At 37.8% G+C, this 23,582-nt stretch overlaps 1 protein-coding gene across 10 annotated transcripts; it reads right to left on the reverse strand.

Moving 5' to 3' along the window:
• Positions 1-214: 214 nt before the first annotated feature.
• Positions 215-23,523, reverse strand: CRYZL1 (crystallin zeta like 1). Of its 10 annotated transcripts, none has more exons than XM_075771154.1 (15): positions 23,066-23,207; positions 22,288-22,364; positions 21,820-21,891; positions 19,059-19,136; positions 18,460-18,532; positions 17,795-17,839; positions 13,585-13,653; positions 11,403-11,536; positions 10,473-10,584; positions 6,655-6,678; positions 5,426-5,524; positions 4,573-4,694; positions 3,990-4,095; positions 2,244-2,289; positions 217-1,570 (listed from the first exon to the last, which is right to left on the reverse strand). In XM_075771154.1, the coding sequence occupies exons 3-15, from the start codon at positions 21,883-21,885 to the stop codon at positions 1,471-1,473; spliced, it is 1,074 nt and encodes a 357-aa protein (XP_075627269.1). In that variant the 5' UTR covers positions 21,886-21,891; positions 22,288-22,364; positions 23,066-23,207; the 3' UTR covers positions 217-1,470. The 10 variants fall into 10 exon arrangements, with proteins under 10 accessions (XP_075627305.1, XP_075627269.1, XP_075627248.1 ...); XM_075771133.1 differs by having other exon boundaries at positions 22,988-23,072; XM_075771163.1 differs by lacking the exon at positions 23,066-23,207 and adding an exon at positions 22,513-22,607.
• Positions 23,524-23,582: the final 59 nt, after the last annotated feature.

Below are 23,582 nucleotides of genomic sequence, written 5' to 3' on the forward strand. Positions count from 1 at the left end.
TGATCCGGCTGAAAGACCAAGACCTCTTCAGCACTAGCTAGCCTTAGTCTATTGAACAGGAGGTTCAAAAGACATTTACATACGTAGTTAGAAGCAACATATCTATTAACAAAAGATCTAGTAAAATAAAAACTACACTATAAAAATCTTTCTTCTGCAGCTTTGTCAGTGGTTGTTCCTGTTTTACGAAACCTTGTTTTTTAACTCTTGTTTCCTCTGATCTACTTTATTTTGCAAACATTTAAGCTAAAACGAACACCACCAGCAAAAAACAAACAGTTGGGTACAAAGCTTCAGAATAAATGTCAAACAGAGGTTTCGCATGCTTTAGACGTGTGTACACACATGCATAAAAGCATCACTTATTTTCAAGGTTGCATTACATCACATTAGTAGTAAAATAAGATTTACTCATGCTTTTATATGCTTCTCTCACATCTTTTATCAAGAACCTACTACAAGTCCGGTGAATGATAGAAAATAGATTAATGATAGTTCTACACAATCTATTTCTACCCAAATGTTCCAGCTTCTTACACTGGTTTAAAGTGCTAGTGTCCACTGTTTGAGCCATCCCCACAGTGAAAAGGAATAGCACAGTTGAACAGAAAAAAGTATTTTTGCTCTCAAATAAGAGCAAGTAGGAAGCCACACGCTTTGAAGACAGACAAACAGCAGCTCCTTCCCTGCTGCTGATTTGCAGATGGTTCACAGTAATGGAGAACATTGGACAAACAGATTTGAGCTATGCTAGGCGTAGGACTGCAGGTAAAAGAAGGGAAGTGAAAGTGCACAGCATAGGAAGGTCTTACTGGAAAGATCTCAAAGATACATGAAGTGCGTCAAACATCAGAATGATGCAATTGTATCAGCTTATGGACTCTAGATTTACTAGGTGTACTGCCTGGCTGCTAAAATGAAGAAAATCAGCTGTGGGGGGAACTCTTACTGTGGGTACCATATCCTTCCCCTCTAGCATCCTTGCCAATTCTGATGGCAATGGTTTGCCTGTCTTTCAATTAAATAACAATTTAAAATGTGGATCAAAGTCTTTAAGTCTCAATGTGGTCAAAAGCAAAAGGTAAATATAAAGGTGAATGTTGGTGGGGGCTGGAGAAGGTAGTACTAATAAAAACCACCAGATTTTTTTTTTCTCTTTAATTTCTTATGGTTGACAAACAACAGCAACTGAGTTTGCCTGTAGATCTTCCTGACATTTGTAATTGGGGCAGGACAGACAAGATTTGTATGTCAAGACTGCCTCGTTAGAAGTTGCTGATGGGAATATTCTGTGCAAGTGGATCCAAAAAAACCCTTGAAGTCCTAGGAGCCTCACAGACCATTTGTGCTGAGGTACAAAAGATCTTTAAATTCTGGTTACAGAATTATTTGAAAGTGTACACTCATTTACTTCTCAAATACATTACGTCGCTTTGTCTTCCACAGGCTTAGAAATCAGGAAATCGTCTATCAGAACTGGATGACTTGTCTTTTTCTTGCTTGATTCTTCTGAACTATTTCCATGGAAACTTTGGCTTCATACAATGGGATTGGTTCATCCAGCTGAGGCCTAAAATGGAACACTATGTCAGAAGTATCCAGTGAGCATGCTCAGATCAACAGAAATATCACAGCACTACTGCTAGAGACTTTACTTTCACTATGTAAACTTTAGTCCTTAAACAAAATAAAAGTTTTATAGCTTTTCTTGGGTTCACAGAAAAAGGGAAGAGCCCTAAAGCAATCAGGAAACAGAATTTAATGAAAAGATATCCTTATTGGGGGGGAGGGAAGAAAGGTGGTGGTGAGGTGTTTGCTCAACGGCAGTACTGTTATCCTGCATTAAGAGAAAGGACCTGCCATTCCCACCTCATTATGGGAGTCTTCGTACCTAATGAAGCTGTCACTCTTCTCAGAGGAGTATTAGCCAGACCTAACATCTTTTACAGCCAACACCATTTCTCAGTCAGACACACTGCTGAGCACCCAGATACATGCTCTTCCTCCACCAAGAAAAGAATGTGCTGCCACTGTTAAATTTTGACATAGAGCATAGTTCTGGGGTTTACCAAATTTCCTTGTGCTTAGCTTGCTATATTACAAACAGAAATAGACCATAAACCGCTGCATGTAAACTATGTGAGGCATCTTTTCCTGAGCATCCCAATGTAAATTTGCAGTACAGTGCTGACAAGAGTTTTCTACTTCTAATGCTGAAGGAAAAAAAAAAAAAAAACTCTCACCTGAAAATGCTACTTGATAATTTCTCCATTATATCTTCTAAGATAGGTATCTAAGAGGACTGTCAAGGTAACAACATATCTGCAGATAAATCTTTCTATAATCACGTTTGCTGGCAAGAGCCCTGTATTGATACAAAACCACTAGAATCAAGGCAAAATGAAAGTTAAGGTTAATTCCAATCTTTGGATCAGATTTAGGCACTTGGTTATATATCAGAAACCTCCTTTCCTGAAATAGTATGCAGAAATGAAATACAGAAAATAGAATTTTGAAAAATAAAGCAAAAGAGTTAAGATTGATTAGTGTTGTACTAGTGCAGGCTGCATTTGTCAATCAGAATGGCAATTGCATTTTTTTGGTGCAGAATGAAGATGACAGACTTTGGTACCTGTTAACTATCCCTACTATTCATACAGACATATGAGGTAAAAATCAAAATAAAGTTGGGAATGTAGCAGTCTGTAAATTCTTGGCACACCACTGTGCATCTGTAAAGGATCTTTGAGTTAATGACTAACATTCATGACAACGCAGCAGATGAGGCTGTATTTAGTCTTTACAGGAAACTCAAAAAATAATGTTCCTTCCTTCATTTTAATAGCAATCTGGTTAATATTTAAAGCTCAAGCCATTTTAAAGAGTGATCACCTTGCGTTTTCTTCAGATGATATTAATGCCATATGGTCAAGAATTTCACAAGATGTACAGATACTAAAAAAAAAAAAAAAAGGCAAGCAGATTTTTCCTTTCAACTTTTAAAGCCTGTTGTGATAAAACATTCTGTTGTTATTAAAGATACGCCAGGAGACGACAGAAGAAATCTTACTGTTTAGTCAGCTTATTTTTTATATGTGGGTAACTACTCAGTAAGAGTAAGCATTCAACAAAAATATCAAACTATAAACCGATTCATGATAACCTGCATCCCATAAATACGTCCTTACCGTGCTTGACCTTGCCTAATCTCCTTTGCAGTTTAGTGGAGGAGGGGAGGATATCCTTGCAGTACAGTTAGTCATTTCACAAATATAATGACTTAATCCTCACCTGCCTCTGCTGTTCTGCTAAACTGCAAAAGTGATTCAGCAGATCTCGTAATCTGCAGTGCAGTACAGAACAGGGAGGGTCTTTAAAGCCGTAAAAAGACCAACCTTTCATTACTTGAAGCAATTCACTGAAAACTGTCATGCTAGTAGGAGAGCTTGGAGCCTAGTTGCTTAAGGCCAAATGTAGGTAATGCAAACGAAGGAGGCATTCCTCTTCCCGCACTCAAAAAATTTTACGTACATAACATTGCAAATAAGGAAACATATTTTGGCTTCATAACCTTTAACTTTTACAGTTAAACTGACTGCCTTAAGATTTACAGATGATGCATCTACTTCCCCAAAATAAAAAAAAAGAATTCCAAAATGTCATATGCATAATATAAAACCTTATAGAATCAAATCATTGGTTAATTAGTTCCATCTTGAACCAAAATACTGCATTTTCTCCAGAATGTGTGTTTTCTATTTCAGCACTGCTTTTAATGAAGCATGTAGAGACATTTATTTAAAAGGAATGCAGAGACTAGCTTAAAACATGAGTTTATGTTATATTTTAGTTACACTGCATGCTTAAACTGACCTTTAAGCCTGTGGTTACATGACTGAGTAGAAGAGAATCTATTAGTTGATTTTTCAGTTCTATTTCCATCCACTCATATTAGCAGTCAGCATTCAAAATGACCATCAAAAGGATATAGAGATACTTCCCTTGCTGTATGTTGGACAAGTTCCATATCTCATCATTCAGAAAGGAGACTGTGGCTCCTTTAAGAAACAAGGAATGGCTATCTGGAGGATCCAGCTTAAACAAAATGAAGAAGAATGTTATTTATATTTTCCTATTAAAAAAATAAAGGTTAAATGGTTATTTTATATTGATGGTTAAAAACCAAACAAAACCCCCACACCTTGCCGATTTTTAAAACTTAGCAAGCTTGTAATATTTACAGCTTTAAATGATACTTTTCTGTCTTGTCAAACAGTTTAATACCCCGAGTCAAACAAAATAGGTCCTTTAAAATTTGTCAGTATAGCCAAGCCATTAATATAACTTACTCTTATCTTGGAGAAGACAGCCCCAAAATTGTCCCAAAGGAAAATAAAAACACTTATTATTAATGCTGTATGCTTCCCATTTTCTGGATATGAAGGTTTTCTTAAGTGACAACTGATGTTACTGAACAGCGGGGAACCATTCAGCCATGACAGCAGCTCACAGACACATCCATATATATACACACCATAGTACAAACTTAACTTACTGGCACAGTATCGTTACCTGAAGATTTTTTTCTGTGGTTATCCAGTGTCCCCCAATGCCAAGAAGAGTAATGATATCATGCTTATGAGGCAGCAATGGTGATTTTGAAGTTGATTCATCTTCAGCACTATATAATTTTACTGAGGGGTGGGGAGGGGGGTGGGGGAGAAACAAATTCATTCGAGCTCAGAAGAGAGTTCTATTCAGAATGAAATATCCATCTTTTCCTTTACTGTAAACCATGTATCTTGGGATTCTTTACAGTCCTATATCTTCAGATACAAACGAGTTGCAATATATGCGTATGAAAACACACAATGACAGACAGCTGTGTGGAACAGCACTATAATTAAATTATGCTGGTAGTTACATGAGAATATGAGAGAAAGTAGAAGATTTAAGAAATTCAATATATATTTCTTTTAACACATTTCAGTGGGACTTTAAGAAGTTCTTCAATTATTTCAGCTAATAATTGTAACTTCAGACTTTTCAACTATTCTGATTGTTTTAGAATACAGGTTGACAAGTTATGGTGTAATTTTTGTATTAATATAAGGTAGCACAAACAATGATGTCACAGCCCTACTCTGCAAACACATTTTTTTCTTTTCATTTTTAAATAGAGGAAAATTTCAGACAAATATAGCAGATGCCTTAACAGTATTAGATGCTTCCACTAGAGGGTGATATGAGGAGATCTTGAAGAGATCTTGTTTAAGGAGATCTGTTGTGTAAAGATACATACATAAAATTGTATGGGAACAAGCAACTAAATGTAATCATTTGAGGTGATGCAGCCTCCACCTATATTATTTGGAAATAATAATAATAAAACACTAACGGGGCTCTGAAGACCAGATTTTCATACCTCCAGCATCTAGAACAATATCTACTCCCAGGCCACCCGTTTCTTCCAAGCAGCTTTCTGCCACATCTATTTTTCCATTGGACACATCTATCACTCGAGCTAGAAAGAGCAGTACGTTTGGTCAATTACAATAAAAATGTAGAGTTTAGATTCAGAGCAGAACAGAAAGATTCTGAAAGTATTACAAGTTTGCAGCTAAATTAAAAAAACTAGCCAACAGTTTTTTAATTTTCCAATATGGCGCAAGATCAACACCAAAAATACATATTAGCTTAATGCAGAAGTAAAACTCAGAAGTCTGTTTAGGTCAAAAGTATAAAGTATGCTCCTGTAAGAATTAGAAATCCTTCTGTAAGTTCATTCTTTGCTTTTCTTCTTTTCCAATAGTGCCTTCAAAAATACCAAGTTCTGGAGTGACTAGCCATGCTATTGAAGCAAGAGAGAGTGGCCAAAAGATAAGGAGGCACCTTATTTCATGTCTCCCAACTTTCAAATTATCTATCAAATAACCATAGCAGTAACATTTGGGAGAGTTTTCCAAGAGTAGCTTGCTTTCCTGACTTTACATAAACTCCACTGCTTCCTGCCAGTCCCTTGCAGAGCCTTTCTCTTGCTTCCACATCAGAGAGGGACACAAAACCCTCCTCTCCCTGGCATGGAGCCCTGTCTCCCAATGCAAGTCAGAAGTAAACATGTAAAACCACAATAAATTCAGTCGCTTATGAGGTACTGACTTGACTTTTCTTATGATCCCAACAAGTCTTTCAATCTTATAATATCTATCTTCTCTTTAAAATAATGCTTAGTAACATCATTACTTATTTCACAGCATAGATAAACTTAGTAATATATTACTTTTTGCATGACGTTTTTAACCTCTAAATGGCTCTCTGGGTCATTAAATAAATATTTCTATGGAAGTATGTACATCTCCTCTTGAAATACTTCTGAATTGAAAGTCACTAATACATTTTCTTCTCATACATCTGCGATACCATATTTATAGATGGTTGTAAAGATAAACCACAGCACCAGGAATAACTAGGGCAGAGAAGTAGCAGCTAAGGTTTTCAGTTTTGTTTCATAATTATGAGGCAGAACAAACATTTAGAAACTAAACAGGCCAAAGACTGTGATAGCAAAGTGATAACTGAAATAACGTCAAATAAATCTGGAGGCACATTTCCAAACCATAATGGATTAAACTCAAATTTGCAATGTGTACTTACCCACTAAAGGCTGCCGTATGCCTTCTTGAATTTAATCACAGGGGGTGGGAAGGAAAGAGAAGAAGAATTGAAAGAAACTGGTTATTAAGAAGAGTATTAACAAATACTCAGTTAATGCTTTGGGATTTTTTTCCCCCCTTCCAATCAAATCATAAGATGCATTCAAATTCTTAGGTCAATCATTCAATTTTTTCACTGAAGTCAACTTATCTGGCTGAAGAGAACATATATAGTCATAATTTAATATATAGTCACATTCCTCGTATGCAAATAAACCCACATAATATTCTTTTCTTATTAGTTTCTTCAGTCAAGAAGTTAAGTTTTTTCTTAACATGACAATTTGACAAGTTTCTGCAAATAGTTTCACTTTCTGAGAATAATTCGGATTGAATAGACTCAAAGCCCGACTATCCAAAAGAAAGGCAGTAGTTTTATCAGTTTGACTATTTTCTGATTTCTGTTTAGCAAAGATTTCCACAGTTTTGTTACTTAACCCAATACAATAGTTCAAACAGTACTCATCAAAATCGTACTCAATTTCCTTCCTAACAAAATGCTGTAACAATTTCTCTCCACTGTGGAAAAGGCTGAGACACAAATTATACTATAATTTCCTATAATCCTTTGTCATTTATGCAAAATTTCTCACAAAACATTTGTAAATTAGTTCAGTTTCTTCTTCTGTGACCTGCATGACTTCTAAGCAACGTTATTCTGACTAGTACAAAGGCTTCAGTTTTTCTCTTCTTTCACTGTTGGTGAGAAATATCAGTATTTCCACAACTTGCTACTAGAGTTTACTTGCACCCACAAAATTCAGCTAGAGAGTTTAAAAACTGTCACACAAAAGATCTGCTACTTGTTTATTGAACATGCTCAAGAAAGCCATGAAATCACTGATGAGTTCTTACCAGAAACGTATCCACTGAAAGCTCAATATTGTTTTAAAGAAAAAAAAAACAAACCCAAACAAACCAAAAAACCCCCCACCACAAACAAGAAGCCAAAACAAAAAAAAAAGAAGGGAGTAACCTTGGGAACAGAAGAAATATATATCTGTGTAGTTATATTTTTTTTTCTTCTGTTCTCTAACAGAAACTCATCACATTATTTATGTAATATTCTGTCTGTAGTCTGAAATATGGGCATTAAAATTTCAACATTTGTTACAATCCCCTCCTTCATACTATTATTAAATTACTCCAGAGATTACTGAAGACATGCAAAGACCCCGTCCTGTTGGTCTAAATATAAATCCTTAAACATGAACAGGAGCTTCTACTTCAGACACTGGAATCATATTTATTAAAAAAACAAAAAAAATCCCAAAAAACAAACCACCCCAAATCACGTTGTGCTTTGTGCTTTCGTACTCAAACTGTTCCTCTTTTTAATGCTGTATCCAGGTTATATGTCTTTATTTGAAGTTGCAATTAAATTTTTCCCCCTAATATTTATGTCCCACAAACATTTGCAAAAACACTAAATTAAATTCCTATTGTTATGAAACAAGCACATACCTGGGCTACATAAGCAATGACCTTTCCACTGCAAGAGATGGTTATTTCAGCCATTTTAAGAAGCGGCTAGTTACGCTATACATTGATAACACAAACCGCTGCTCATTGACAACTGATAGACTCTTGCTAAAAACTAAACAAAAAAACCCCTAAACAAGCAGAAAACTGCAAAAGCCTCTGCCCACAGACATGAGAAGGCAGCTTAGATATAGCTAGCTACGCTTGGGTTACTTAGAGCATTTATTCTATCAACATTCATATAACTTAAAAACAGCAGCAAAAAGTAAATATGCCAAGCAACCCAAAGTCATATTCATATGTGCTGACAGGACTATGACAATAAAAGTAATTGCAAAGTCCTTTCTGAGCTAATAAAGTTTTCATATCATTAGCAAAATATACTCATGAAATATTACAAAGCGAAGCTTTAGATCTTTTGTATTTACTCTTTCACCCTGTAACAGCTGGCATAACAAACCTCTACATATCAACAGCATTCACAAAAACGCCTTACATTCTGATGTCTGCAGTGCCTACTATTACAGTAAAATGACTTCTGAAATAAGGAGAAAATAGCTTTTTGGTGAAGTTGCAAAAAATTGGAAGTAATACAAAAGCCTAGAGAAATAAGTCTGTCAGATCTTAGAAGAAATGATTACATTCCCAACATAAAACTTTGCAGTTCCCTGTTGAAGATCATTTAGGTCAGACAGCAAAAATGTCTTTCTCCCTGCTCTTGTGTAATGACCTCTGCACAGCACTCCACTTCCTGCTGCATTATCAGCACTCCAAAGCCACTACTGGAAGAGCTAAATACTCACTTGGTAGGCTGGAAGTGAATCACTCCCCAGCACTGCAGATGTGTGTGAACGTGCAGCCCCAGAATGCACATGCACACTGTGTTGTCTCTGTGCTTCCATTGCCAGTTCTGTTCTCGGGAGCCAGAAAGGAATTAAAATTGACAAGAACTCTGTTCTCTCTGTGTCTAAAGAGCAAATCTCTGGCTTATTTCATCCCTCTCTAGCTTGCTATACTTGAGCCAGCAGGGAGAACACAAGGACAATACTATGTGCACCTGCCTATCAGCAATGCCTGGTTTTAGAGAGTTGCTAAGAAGAGAGATTTGAAAACTGCTCTAATTCTCTGTTTGGAAAGCCAAGATTGCTAACAATATTACTACGCAAAACAACGAAGGAGAAAGGAGTCAGAGTCAGGGACAGTTAACCTCAACATTATCTTTTTATTCAGATCTCATCTAACCCATATACATTTTGATTGGTGCAACTGTAACACATGTAAACGTGGTAGTTGACTACACAATACTTTCCCTCACAAAGGCATTCTTACAAGAGACACAGCTACTCTCACCTATACTTCTTTCAACGACAACAAAAATCATACACTGACAAATAAACGTGGTGATTATACTGTGGCAGTCTTTGCATTTTGAGGAGGAAATATCAGACACTAGTTTTAACCTTTTGTTCACTGTACAGCAAAGTTCATGGACTGCAATCAAACTGGACTTTGAAATTCCATCCTTTATTTTAAAACTGTCTGAATAAAGAAATATTCTAGTTTCCTCCACTCTGCAGCGCTGCAATGAGAAAAAAATTGATCAGGAAAGATGCTAGTAGCATCCCACAGTCCAAACAGCACCGTTACTTAAGTTTTGGGGAAGTTTCCCTCAAAGTATCAAAGAGAAGAAATGGAAGAAGTCATAGACGAATGCAAGTATGATGTCTAATGCAAAGCTCATTTAGAAAATAGGAAAATGCAGAGCCTTTGAACATCCAGCTACAGTTATGACAGTACTTGAAACTGAGCTGCCACACAGCTTGATAAAATCCTATTAGAAGTAATCTGAGTTCGATGAATACTGTATCTCAAGCATACGATTACATTTGAACTCTGGCTCAGGTACCTAGATTACGCACTGTGATACTGGTGATTTAGTAATGCTTCCTTCTTGTTCACAAGCAACAACTTTACAACATGAAAAGACTTCTTGAGTCGTTAGGCCAAAAGCCAGCACTCAAGCATTATCGTGTGAGATTGAAAGTACTGAGAGACAGTCATTACAATTTAAATGAAGAATAAAAATGCCATTAAATACACTTAAACCAGAAATTACATACATATGGAGTACAGAATAACTTTTAAAACTATTTGACTATGTATAAATTTGTATTTCAGTTTTCAGCTACAGAAATAAATCTCTAGACTAAACAGAAAAAAATAAAATATTTTGATAAATTCTTTAGCAAAACTTTAACACTGAAGAATATAACTTACCCACAGGAGGTCTGAGCCTCTCCAGGTACTGCTTATCTTCAAGATTGTATGCAGTAGAGATTACTTTAGCTCCTCTATGTTGTGCTAACTGAATAGCTATTGTACCAAATGGCTGCAAAAGAAAAAAAAGTAGATGAATTTATTTACAGCAACAATTTGATGCTGTTTAAGAAAGATTATATCACAACAGGCATTCAGAAGTCAGGAGAGTATCCAGTAATGAACTTACTCCCTCAATAAAACACACCTGCACCAAGAATCTGAATATTCCCAGATCTGCTTCTGTTCTAAGTGAGGCCAGAAAAGTCTTTTCATTGACTGGGAAGCTCTGAAGTAACTTTTAGTAATTAACTAGCTCTCCTCTTCAACAAAATAGCTCGGATTCTACTTTATGTAACGTGAGTACCATAACTACAATTGTGACTTGTAGCTTTGAGCTTGCTTGGTTGTTGAAGGAAGAAGTGCTACCAAGGAAAAAGCCCCAGCCACATTTACATTAACGAATCTTGGCTGAGGCAAGTTCTACATCTTCATTAGCAAAAAAGATTGCAGTAATGCAAATGAAATTATTTATATCTAAGAGAAGTTTAAAAGCACTGGTGGGAAAGGAATAAAAAATTAAGGCACTTTCCTCCAGTTATACCTGAGGGCTTAGGGTAAAACTATGTCAACGTAAAACACCAGAAAAGAACTACCTCTCTGTACTACCCACACAAGATGTCAAGGACTGTGTTCTTGGCTCAGTATCTTATGTGGGAGGGCCTTTCCTATTAATCTATTAAGTTAAGGGCACTGCCAGGAATAAAATACAAGGCTTGATAAGTTTAGTATGTTGTAAGAAAGCCAATCATTCTGGTGAAAAGCCAGTTATTTACAGCAACGGTAATCTTTCTGTTCCAAAATTGTTGTTATTGCACAATTGTTACCTACACTTGCTCCATCCATTACAAGGACAGTTTTTCCAGGAGAGACTTGGGAAAGGTAGTGCAAAGCTGTGTATGCTCGGACACCATCACGAACAGTCCCGGCTGCTTCAACCCAACAAACTTTTTCTGGTTTACGAACTAAGTTTGGGGAAAAACAAACAAACAAAAAACAGATGGGGAAAAAAACCAGCAAGTCCCTGGCATTTCACTCAGAATTAGTTTTTAGACTTCATCAATTTCTAAACCATGAAAGAAAATTGTACAAGTGAAATCATCTACAGGTGTAATTATGATCTATTTCACAAAGGCAATATTCCAATGTTGTCGCTCATGGCAGTGTTAGGTCAGCTACAAGAAAGTCAAAGTGGAAAATGCAATTGTTATTCCAAGAATAATCAGTTGGCTTCTGCAGCACTCCTGCAAGCAAGTTCAAATACAAATACAGTATTTAAACAGGAAAAAAGAGAAAGAGACACACTTCCTACCATAACCTCCTGACAGAAATGGTTTGAGAAGGTCTCTTCTTTTCAAAAAGATAATTCTGACACAGAAAACATACAATGCGAGTTCCAACCCGTGAGTTTCTAATTCTCCTTCTCTATGGGTTAGAATCTACTACTTCATAATCCATTGGTATAAACAGCTTCTGGAGGTTACAACACATTTTAAGAGAGATAAAGGTCAAGATAACATTATTTATCATCTCTGTTTTCTGTTGTCTCTACCTACAAGACACTTAACAGTTTTCCCATTCTATCCATATGCTTAAAAGCCTGGGGAGGTAATGTTAATGGAGTACTCTGTTGACTAGAAATGAAAAGTTCAAACACCATTTTTAATGTAAGCAATTTACACGATATAGCAGAGACCTTGATACTAAGCTACAAAAGCATCACAGCCTAGCTGAGAGTCTAGCACAGAACTGAACTAAGTAAGTGCAATCCTCTTGAGGCACACTAGAAAGGAAAAAGACAGGAAAAGTTTGGTCTGTCCCTTTAAGCATAAGAATTGACAGTTTAGCCTGAATCAGGGAAGCTATAAACCACCATAAGCAGTGTGATCCCCTGGGATCATTTGTCAGTGTGCTGGAAAAGAATTCTAGGGATCATCACCGGCATCATCACTTTGTGTGCCAGTTCATACTACTTAGCACAAAGCAAGCTACTGAAGGTAACATAAAGCCAGAAATATTTTCTGCCTATAGTTACTGTAAATAGAGATAAGGCAGCACAAACCTCTATATATTGTTTTGCTTGATGTGTTCTTTAGGTGTTAGAAAGAATAAACCTTATTTTTTCATCTCCATGAGTCCATGACTGACTTTGCAAAAACTGTCATAGCTAGTCAGGAAGATTTCATCTTCAAACAAGTCAAAATAATTAATGCTTGTTTACCTCTCACATATATTAAAAAAACCAAACCATGGAGAGGATATTTTACCATATTTTACACAATCAAAGTAGGGATTCAGTTTTGGTATAAACAAATTTAAAGGAGTCACCTCATAACTACACCGGTTGAATTCATGGACAGTTGCAGAAACACAATACAAACTAATTTGAGCAAAAGAGTAGCTTGCTCAAAGTAACACAACAAAAACTGTTGGGAGAAGCACAGAGATTCCCAAATTTAGTAGTCTACACATTAAAGCACTCTATGCCCAGAAAGGGGAAACTGGAAACTCAAAATAATTGAAAAGAAAGTTTCAATACTAGGTTTTCCCTGATCTTTATTCCCTGAAAATTCCTTTCTCCAGCTTCTAGTCTGCTAATTTTATTCCATCTGTTAGTCCGGTCACAAGTGATATTCCTAGATTGAGTCAAAGTGAGGAAAAAAGAAAATTTCTTCTCATTTAATTTTGTGACAGATGAGGTAGGAAAAAGTAGGAAGACAACGAAGCACCAAAAAGGGAAGTCAGAAGGGAAAAAAAGAAAAAAAAAAAAGAGCCAGCTTGTGTGGTTTAGGCAAAACATTAACCCATTAAACGATAACAGCAAAGAAAAAGCCCTTGAGAGTACATAGTATTCAAAAGCTTCTATGAACAAGTCGAATAGACAGAATGAATGTTGCTATACAGAACAAGTTTGCCCAGAGGTCCAAGTTAATGAGCTCCCTATTAGGAAAGCTAAACTGAAGTCTAAAGATACAGTAAATGTAAATATTAGCAAAACATATGAATTACGTACCCAAATAATGCTCATGAACTAGAATAACTTCACAAAGACCCGACTCTTCAGAATCCAGGGGCAAAATTCCTGAAACAAAATTGAATGTAGACCTTTAATTTCAAACAAGCGTATGTTATAACCAAAATGAGCTCCTAGTGAAATTGCTACTTCCACTTGGTCTCTGGTTCAGTTGCCGCCTTCTCAGGTTTATGACAGGTTAAAAAAACCTTGGCAAGGTAACAGCCTGTAATCTCTATGGCCACAGTGCACAAGATGGTTCCAAAGGTGCTCCAAACAGCAGTTTGGGTTTGGGGAGAGAAAGAACAGGGACACTACTGAGTGTTTTTTGCTACTGGCAAGCTTAGTTTTTGTCCAGTCACGTCTGAACTCATTTCACACTGCTCTCACTCTGCTGAGTGCTCCTGTTTCTACTCTGGGCTGTGGCTAACAAAGAAGAAAATTGAGCTCTCATACTGCAAATGGCACACTCCAAGCCACACTACAAATACCTCTACTCTTCCATCCTGACACCTGTACCTGTGTTGTTAGCAAAGGCAGCAAAAAAGGGACAGAAAGAAGCCAAGGAAGAAGAAGCAAGAGTGTGTGAGTCTGTTTTAAAAAGCTGGAACAGAAAAGAGGAACTGAAGGAAAAAAACACCAATGGAAGACAGAGAAAACAAACACAGAACAAGAAGAAAAAAGAAAAAAAAAAAAGAAAAAATCCATCCTAGTCACAACAGTGCTTTTTTTTCTCCACTGGCCAAAGAAGATGATTCACGAACAGTAGGTTCTGGCATTCGACCAGTCTTTGGAATGTATGTACCCTCTATCCTTGGTAAAACAGTATTTTCTTCCCTCTCCCATCCAAATCTTATACTCTATTTAGACCAAAGCAAGGGCTTTAGCTTAAAATCCTCAGCAAATTTGGCTGGTTACCCTACAGTGCTTGTATACATCTGCAGATATCTCAAGGGTTTAGCTATAGAAGAATAGTAATAAAAAGTCTAAAGTAGCTATCTACAGCAGCCATTGTGCAATTAGGAAATAATGCAAGAAGGACAAGAATCTCAGAACAGAACACACTTTCTTACAACATATCAATTCTCTCTTACTTTTATAACTTAAGTCATCCTTTAATCCTTTAACTTAGCATACAAAATATAAACATGTATGAAAGAAAGTCCCTAAGAAATATCTCTTCTATCCTAAAACATCATTCAGATTTTGATGATTAATACAACATCCTATTTCAGATGTTAAGAAAAAAATCCTTATAGTAAACTAAAATAGCCTTGGCACCTAAACCAGTTTGCATTCTAACATTACTATAGAAAAAGCAAAACACAGAATGAATAATACATGAAGACATTCATTTTCTTGACAGACACAAAAGTTCAGGAACAAGTCACATTATCTCCTAACACTCAAGACAGCCTCCAAGGAGTCATTATACATTGCTGTCAACTCACATTGGTTTTAGAGACCCTGAAATCATTCACAAAAACATGACCCTTATACTGAGGGAAAGACATAGGCATCTTAAAGAACCATGCCCCTTAGTATACCTCATAATGCTTACAGAAGCTCCAGCATGAAGTATACACCTTTATTTTATCTATGCTATACACATCAATCATTTGACACAAGTACAAAATCAGATTTTTCACCTTACTTGTCAGAAATACTCCATATAGCACAGGGCTTTCGTGCATTGATTGTATGTATTCAGTAACAGGGCATATGGAAGAACTGACACGCAAATTGGCTATTGACCAGTAAATCTAAGCACGTATGTTTATATTTAGGTTCACATCTCCAAGTGTTTGTTGCCAATTTAACTCTCCAAATATTTTTCCCTGCATTTACTGTAATAAGGAATATGGCATAATTGAGTGCTAAAAGATTCTGAGAGCAACAAATAAAACTGACTTTGAAAGAAAGTCAAGAATGTATCTCAAAACAAAAGATTTTTGGCTGGTTTGAGGTTTTACAACTGTATTTTCCTTAACCAAACAAACAATTCTATGATGCTATGATTACGTATAAGAGAATACATTATACAGACAAAGAAATCTCCTCTAGAAGATTAAAGAGCGATCAGAAAAACTTCAAAGCAAGAAACAATACCTGGTATGATTTTATGAATAGATTAATGATTTAACACCCCAAGTACTTCCAGTGAGCACAGTACTATTCTTACATGAAAAAGAGTAGACTCATAAATAAGGACTGTATTACCATATTATTACTGCTAAACTCAGTAAGGAGCATTACCACGACTATACTCTTCGATAGAAGGACAGGCTTTTATGTAAAATTCAAGTAGAGATATTTTTCTGACAATTGTATATTTTGGGACAATTTGATGTTATTAAGCACACAAGTAACCAAACCATTTGGCACTAGCTCATTTCCTTTTAAATCTGCTCATTCATTAACTATACACAGCAATAGTAACTGGGCAGTAGTGCTTGTTAGGAAAGATTTACCCTAATAGAAATATTTCTCACTCCTATCTTTTGGCTTTATAGCATCTGTATTGGAATGCTAAGGTTGAACATCTGTTTGAAAGGGAGCACTAGGAGATTTCAGTATTTAAAGAAGTGGGTTTTCTTTCTTTTAGGGCTAAAAATATATAATGCTGTTTTAGTGATCTTCCTATTTCCATACGTGTAATTCTGATTTTCTGTACCTGCATTCACAAACATTCATTATTCAAGAATAAAAACCACAGACAACAGAAGTCTCAGACAAAATGAATCTCCTTGTTTCATGACCGAAGTAGAGATTCCCTTAATGTTAGATTGACCCTGAAGTAGCTTAACTGATTCAAACTACATATTCTATATTTGAATTAACAAGAATGGTATGAAGTCCTAATTCACCAAAAACCCCAACCCTCCCACAGCCACTCAGAACATCACTTAGACCTCTCAGGTCCACATAGCACATTTTCAGAGCATTTTTTCCCCCCCAACTACTTACTGAAACAGTATTCCTTCAGCTACAACAGAAGGTGATTGAAACACAAATAGTATTTTAAAATAATTCAACAGATGCAGCATATGTCAGTAAGATATTTAACCAAATGAGCAATACTGCTCACAATAATGACACTATTCATAGTTCATATGCAAGACCAGAAAATGCCTGGCCATAACTGTTCTACTTTATTAAACAAAGCAAAGCCACTTCTGTACCCCATAAAATGGAATATTAATTCCCAACTGTAAGGATTGTACCCTCTGTGGTGAATAAATAATAATAATCACACATCTCATTCCATTAGATTTAAACTAATGATAAAAAGGTCTGCCAAAGTTTTACCAGCAAAAGAAAAGCCCCAAACACTTTCTGTGTTTTAACCTGGAAGTCCGTTTTTAAACAACAAAGTACAGTGATTACCACTTGCCTTTCTGACGGGCTTCTCTGACAATAATGTCATAGCAGGATCATAAAGCATGGACTCCCTGCAGTTAAGTTCGGGGAGAAACAAGTCCACTTTCAAGAACTCTAATGTGCAGTAAAAATTAAGATTCTGGAAAACGAGCAGCTTGAATCAGCATTTCTTTTAAAATGTGGCCTTGCATTTAGCAAAACACCTGAGTATGTGCATTGATTTTGGCAACTCAGAAAATCCAGTAGAACTGGTGAACCTACTTGCAGATTTAAGTCAGGACCACTCTTGATTTCTTTACTCAAACAGAAATTGAGGTGACATAGAAGAAACTGAACAGTCTTCAGTATGCTTGAAGGATGAGATTCATCACTAGCAGTTAGATACATTTTTTTATATCGTCCTCAGGAAGGCATGAAACATAAGCCTAGACATTGTATCACCCACAGAAATCAAAAAGATACATATTAATTACATCAAGATGCTGTTATAAATACAAATAATTGTGTATATATTCAGATGGTTGCCTTTAGAACACTCACTCCACATGGCTAATTGGACCCATGTGTATATTCTTAAGGAGTTGGTGAATGCAGTAGGACTATGACAGATTACGTTAGCCGGGGACCTGAATTTCCATTCTTATAACCCAAAAACTTCCCTAAGAGAACACTTTTAGAATTCTCATTTATAAGAGTTTATTCATGTGACACTAGTTGAATCTTTGAAAATATGTCTAATTTAGCATTAGCAATGAACATAACCTCAGCTGCTCATTATAAAAAGATTACTAATTGCGTTAGTTGATAAAGCAAACAAGCATTAACTTACCCACCACTTCATCATCTGGCTGAAAAAAGGTCACCTTTCTTCCAACTCAAGAAGAATACATGAAAAAGAGGAAAGAAGGTATGAAGATAAATGTTTATAGCTGAAATTGAACATGCATTTGAAAGCACTGTTTATCACTAGCTCACAAAACTAAAAATATACCCTGCTAGTGAAAAAATTTTTTATTCAATTTGCACATACCAAAACCAAATGTTTAATTCACTAAACTTTGTCACTCCATCCACAAACAATTACATGCAAGTACACACACGTATATGTGTTTGAAAGATCCAGGCTTTAAACTACACATCAAAGGTGGATATGTCAGTGAAACACTGCTGAAATTCCTGAATGTTACTTTTTCTTCATTATTCCAACAAATGATTTTAACAAATAAATTAAATATTACCTGCACGTGCTATAACAATATCTTAAGATTTCAGTATATTTTATTTAGAAAGCGGCTGTGCAACTTATTTTTAACTCTGAACAGACATGCAGGAGTTAGAGTTCAGTTCCTTTTTTAACTTTCATTTCAGTATCATTATTGACTTAGGGGAAGCCTCATTAAGAAAGGTGTACCATACAAACAGTATTTATTTGTTCTGGATTACTACACCTTAATTCTTGCTTCATACCCTCAGAAGACAATTATACTGACTTACCTTCCAATACAACTCCAGAAATTTCTCGACCAACAGGTAGAAGCTCCTTCTCAAGTTTAATTTCTGACAAAAGCTAGATGAAAACAATGGTTAGAACATTCTTACTAAGGCTCAAAATCTGCATATTTATTATCATCTTACAGTGTTTGATATTCACAGTAAGAAAGTTAGGCCATTACCAAAATGTTACGTGGAGGGGAAAAAAGTAGACACACTCCTCGTTTATTATTAAAACTTTTGCACTGATTTTCTGTATTTAAGTTTAGAAGCATATAAAAAAAATAAAAAGAGTTAACAGGCAAGCCAAACTGTGACTTAAAATCAGTATGCAGAGAATGATAAAAGGGATTTACTATAAGAGAACTCACAAATGACAACTGATCTTTCTCCATAAATTAGGAATTAAATTACAGGTGCTTTTTATTTAAGGAGATATGCAAGAATACCACATCTATCCTGTGCCGTCTTTCTCAGCAGTAAAGCCATATCCTCAGATGGCATAAATGGAACCGTGCCAATTACCAGCTAAGGCCCTGGCTTAGATCTTCAACAGAAACTGTAAACACCTCTAGCTTTTATATAAAAAAATAAGCAAATACCTTTGTATCTATCCAGCTCAGTGCACAGGCTCTGACTTGTACTTTCACATCATTGCCTCTTGTAGGAGGAAGGTTTTCCTAGGACAAATTTACAGATGTTACATTATACAATGCAACATGAATGTGCTAGTAGGATCCTCTCAAGCTCTTGAAAGCACTTTTCCACAGTCTTTGTTTTAGGTTGTTTTGTAGTTAGAGCAAGATTTTTTTTTTCCCCCAATGAAAAGGGTATTGATATCACAATGGATTTACAACACCATTTTGAGTACATGTATATTACTATTACAAACTGACCACTAGACCTTACTAAACCTCAGACTCTAACATGATTTTTCTGGTTTTTTGTTGTTGTTTTTTTCTTTTTTCTGCAAGTTAAATACCACACCCTTATCTGAAAGAACTTTAGTATGTAATTATCCCCCTAGTGTCTGTCTAACAAATAGAAGGAAGCAGATATTGAATATTAAAACTATATTGCAAGAGTGATGGAGAATTTTAAGATGATTTTGACATGAATGTCTGACACACTGTACTGACAAACTTATTGAAGTAAATATTCAAGTAGTCCAGATGATGTCAAAGAAACAGCACTGATAAGAATTGGTGTTAAGTCCCACAAATGATGGCTACCTCACATATAAAAGTGTTCTACTAATGAAGCTTCTCCTTACTATTTCAAATTTTGGTTTGGGGATTGATATCTGAAATGATTTTAAGTAGCTGAGTACTACCGCTTTAAAGTGTTTAATTAGTTGAGTTCTGGACTGCGGAACCCACACAGCTGTTGAAGAGCTACCTCAGGTACTGGAGGCAAAATCATGTATTTCCATGTTTACTGTAGTCTGCAGTGTAGATGCCTGTTGGAACTGGAAGTGAAACACTTACCAGAAAAGTCATCAGAGAGTTTTTGTTTCTACTTCTGAAGTTAAGATATATTTTTAAGCATTTAAGCTTTCTTTGATTTTTTTTTAAATTCTTCCCAAGAAACAGCTGTTGCTTTTCTCCTAGGCTTAGCAACAGAAACAGTAACCTCTGTCCAAGGAATATTGAGCTGAACTTTTTCTCACCCCAGCTGAGTTAAACACATGCTGTGCCTTTAAAACCTCAAGGCATTTTGCCAGTCAGACTGACCTCCTGCTCCTCAAACTAAAGTGGGTTCTCATTCTTTGTTCCACAACACAGAAAAGCCATTAAACTGTTGAACTATATGAATACCACATCTCTGGTTTAAAAAAAAAAAAGAAAAAGTTAGAATCTATAGGACTTATGGAATTTATGTAAATTTAAAATTGTATTGTCTTTTGGAACTATCATTTTGGTATGCATAACTCAATGAACCCAAGTACTGCTACAATGCACATAATAAAATTGCTTTTCTTTATAAAAGAATACAAGTCTTAAGAACAAAAAGAGATGATGAAATGTTTCTGCTGTTAACTGGTTCCTACCCCCATAATTTAAATATGTCATTATTAGGAATTGGCCAAGCACCATATAAAGAAGGTTTGCTATGGAAATTCTTCATCCAAGTTACTGACTTTTCGACCTTACCAGAGCTGTCTGGCTCACCTGTTGCCAGCATCTACATATTCCCATCCCCTTCTTTGTGGTGGAGCTAGCAATCATGGAGCCATCACGATGATGTGAACTTGCAACAAATTACTAGTTTTCACCTGGATAAGTAGGCTGATCCATCTCACCTTACAGCTGCATGACTCCTAAAACCATTACAAGGAAGAGAACAAGAATGTGCCACTGAAAGGTGAACAAACCTTTTCAGCAAAAGCACAATTTCACAACCAGTTTAAGTATACCTAAGACTGCTCCATAATATGCACCTTGGTTGTATCCAAATCACTGATCTCATTGCATCCTTCTCTTCAAGTGGGTCACTAGATGTGCTTCACAACTGGGAGTTTGCAGCTGCTCAAGCAAGACTTGCATCAGTACTATATTTTTTCATTTTGATACACAGCTTATAGGTATATTTAGGTATCTATATTACACAGGTATACGTAAGTATCTATAGTAATTTATTTTGTACATATAAGAGATTTAAGAACACAGGTTCAAAACCACGTATGCATTTTTCTACATTTCAGACACCAATACTGCATCGACATACACTCATTGACATCCTGTTTTAGACTTACGCCACAAGCTCACCTGCACGCACTTAGCCTATTAATGTTTACATCGAACTGACAAAGACTCTTTAGCACAACAGTTTCAGCTAAATTTGACAGAAAAATTGTTTTCCTGTTGTTCCTTTAAGTTGTAGGAAAATAGGTAGCTAGACAAAGGAGACTTATTGGTGACTCTGAGAAAAAGGCTGCACTGTGATCTCAATCCTCACTAGGAGCAAAGAGCTCACAAGAGGAAAGAAAATAACAGTAGGAACACTCTAAACACAATAAATTTCTCAAGCTATATTTCTACTTTTTCAGCGGCCAGAAAAATCCAACCAGGAGACGTGAATCCATATGAAACCAGGGTTCACTTGTTATGCCTGCAAAACTTGTTTTTAAAATATGGACACCAAAACTGCACAGAGAAATCTAGCACTGGTCTTGCCAAGTGCTGCATGATGATGGTAAAATACACCTCTCTTACTTCATTTACCTGCCTGTATGTGCAAGGATTACACCAGTTCTTTTTTAAGTCTACAGGAAAGTTATGTGCTTTAAATTCCCTTGTGGCATTCAGTCACACTCTCTTCTTCCACTGAATAATTAATAGTGCTATTATGACGGGAACTCACTCTTTCCTGGAAGACAAATGTCATTTCCTCTCCAGGTGAATTCTGCTGACAATATAGGGCCTTCATAGTGATCTGAAAAAAGACACAGAAACCAAACATGTAGTAGCTAAAGAGCAAACAAGTAACTAAAGCTTTGCATTACTTTATAAGCAGAATAACAATTGTTTGCAAGCAACGCATGGCCTATGAGTCCTTCCAATACGTAAGTTTTAAAACAGATTGACAGATAAGGCAAGATATGGCATTACCTGCAACAGGTTACATATGTATTGTTGACCATAACATAGCAAATATTAGGGACTGAGGATATACAGCAAAAGGCAACAAATGATACACAGGATTTACTGACTGGTGATCCAACGCAGTAGATAGGCTGTTTGCCACCCAGGCTGGAAGGCACACAATTTGACTAGCTCAGAGGCAGCACAAAGGGCAATATAACCAGTGCAGGAATACAAGAAAACTTACACATTACTTCATTAAAAATCACAACTTGGGTTTTTGGTTTCCCAACTTGGAGTATGTTGTTCTCAACAAACAAAAGCCTTTCGGAGAGAAAAAAAAACACACACACAAAAAAAAAAAACCAACCCCGAAAAAGAGGTCTCTTCCAAGTTATAAGGAAAAGAAAAGCACAGAGCAGAGGCAGAAAACCACGCGGCCACTGTAGTGCCTCTGGCAGCCGGCACTAACACCTCAGAGGACGCCCGAGGTTGAAGGGACCGCCCCGACGCACTCCTCCTTTCAGGAACGCAGAGCGGCGCGGCAGCCGGAGCCCGGCCCGGCCCGGCCCCGCCTGCAGGGAGCCCCGGCTCTCGGCGCGCTGCGGCCCCAGCACCCACACGTTCCCCAAGGGCAGCTGCCAAGCTGCGCCCGTTTCCGCTAGTGCCACCGGCCGCGCCGCTGTTATTCCAGCGCTTCACCGCACTGGAGGGCGGCTGGGCGCGGGGGCACGGACCAATGCCTCACCAGCGCCCGCCTCTGCCTCCGCGCCGTGACACCGGCGGCGCCACAGCAGCCCCTCAGCGCCCGCCGAGGGCCGGGCCCGGAAAAAAACCTGCGCAGAGACGCCGTCAAACTGAGGGGCTCCAAGCCCGCCCGAGGCACTCAGCCTCCTTCACCCCGGGGCCCCCGTCGGGAAGAGCCCCAGGCAACCGAGACAACGCACCAGCGGCTCCCGGGAAACGCCGCCACCCACGCGACCGGCGGTTACCATGGCAAACCGGTACTTCCGCCGTGTTCCTACCTCGGCGCCCTCCGGCAACCGCGAGCACCACGCCCCGCTCCCAGCCGCGACGTTAGAGAGGCCCCACGTGAGCTTGTGATTGGCCACGGCGGCCGCCGCTCGACGAAAAAGCCGATGCGTGATTGGTTAGGACGGCTGTCACTCGCTACAAAAAAAGGCGGCGGGAGCAGGCGCCCCCCAGCGGCACGCGAGGACTACGCAGCCCAGCAGGCTGCGCGGCACCGCCCGGCGGCTGCCCTGTGGCTGCCTTGCGTGACCTCCCCAGCGCGGGGCCGGCAGCCTGGCCGCGGGGGGAAAGAAAGAGGCGCTGGGTTAGATTACCCTTGTGTAAAATAAAGGGGCCGCCCGCCCGCGCAGAGCGTGTCCCGCTGGAGGTGGGGAGGGACCCCGGCCGTCCCCTCCCCCCGGTTCCCCTCCCTGCGCGCTGACCCCCTTGGCGCGAGAGCGGGCCTGGCGGAGCCTTGATTGGCCGGAGGAGGCCGGGTCCCCGCGGCGTTCCCGGCCTCTGATTGGCGGT

Source organism: Balearica regulorum, chromosome 1, assembly GCF_011004875.1.
Source record: "Balearica regulorum gibbericeps isolate bBalReg1 chromosome 1, bBalReg1.pri, whole genome shotgun sequence".
NCBI lineage: Eukaryota > Metazoa > Chordata > Aves > Gruiformes > Gruidae > Balearica > Balearica regulorum.

Coding starts and splice junctions, on each gene's coding strand:
- CRYZL1 (XM_075771116.1), bottom strand. CDS start 23,035: ATGGTAACCGCCGGTCGCGTGGGTGGCGGCGTTTCCCGGGAGCCGCTG. Junction 19,137..21,819: donor CATTTGTCTTCCAGGAAAGA/GTGAGTTCCCGT, acceptor AATTTGTCCTAG/GAAAACCTTCCTCCTACAAG. Junction 4,096..4,572: donor CCACAGAAAAAAATCTTCAG/GTAACGATACTG, acceptor ATTTTGTTTAAG/CTGGATCCTCCAGATAGCCA.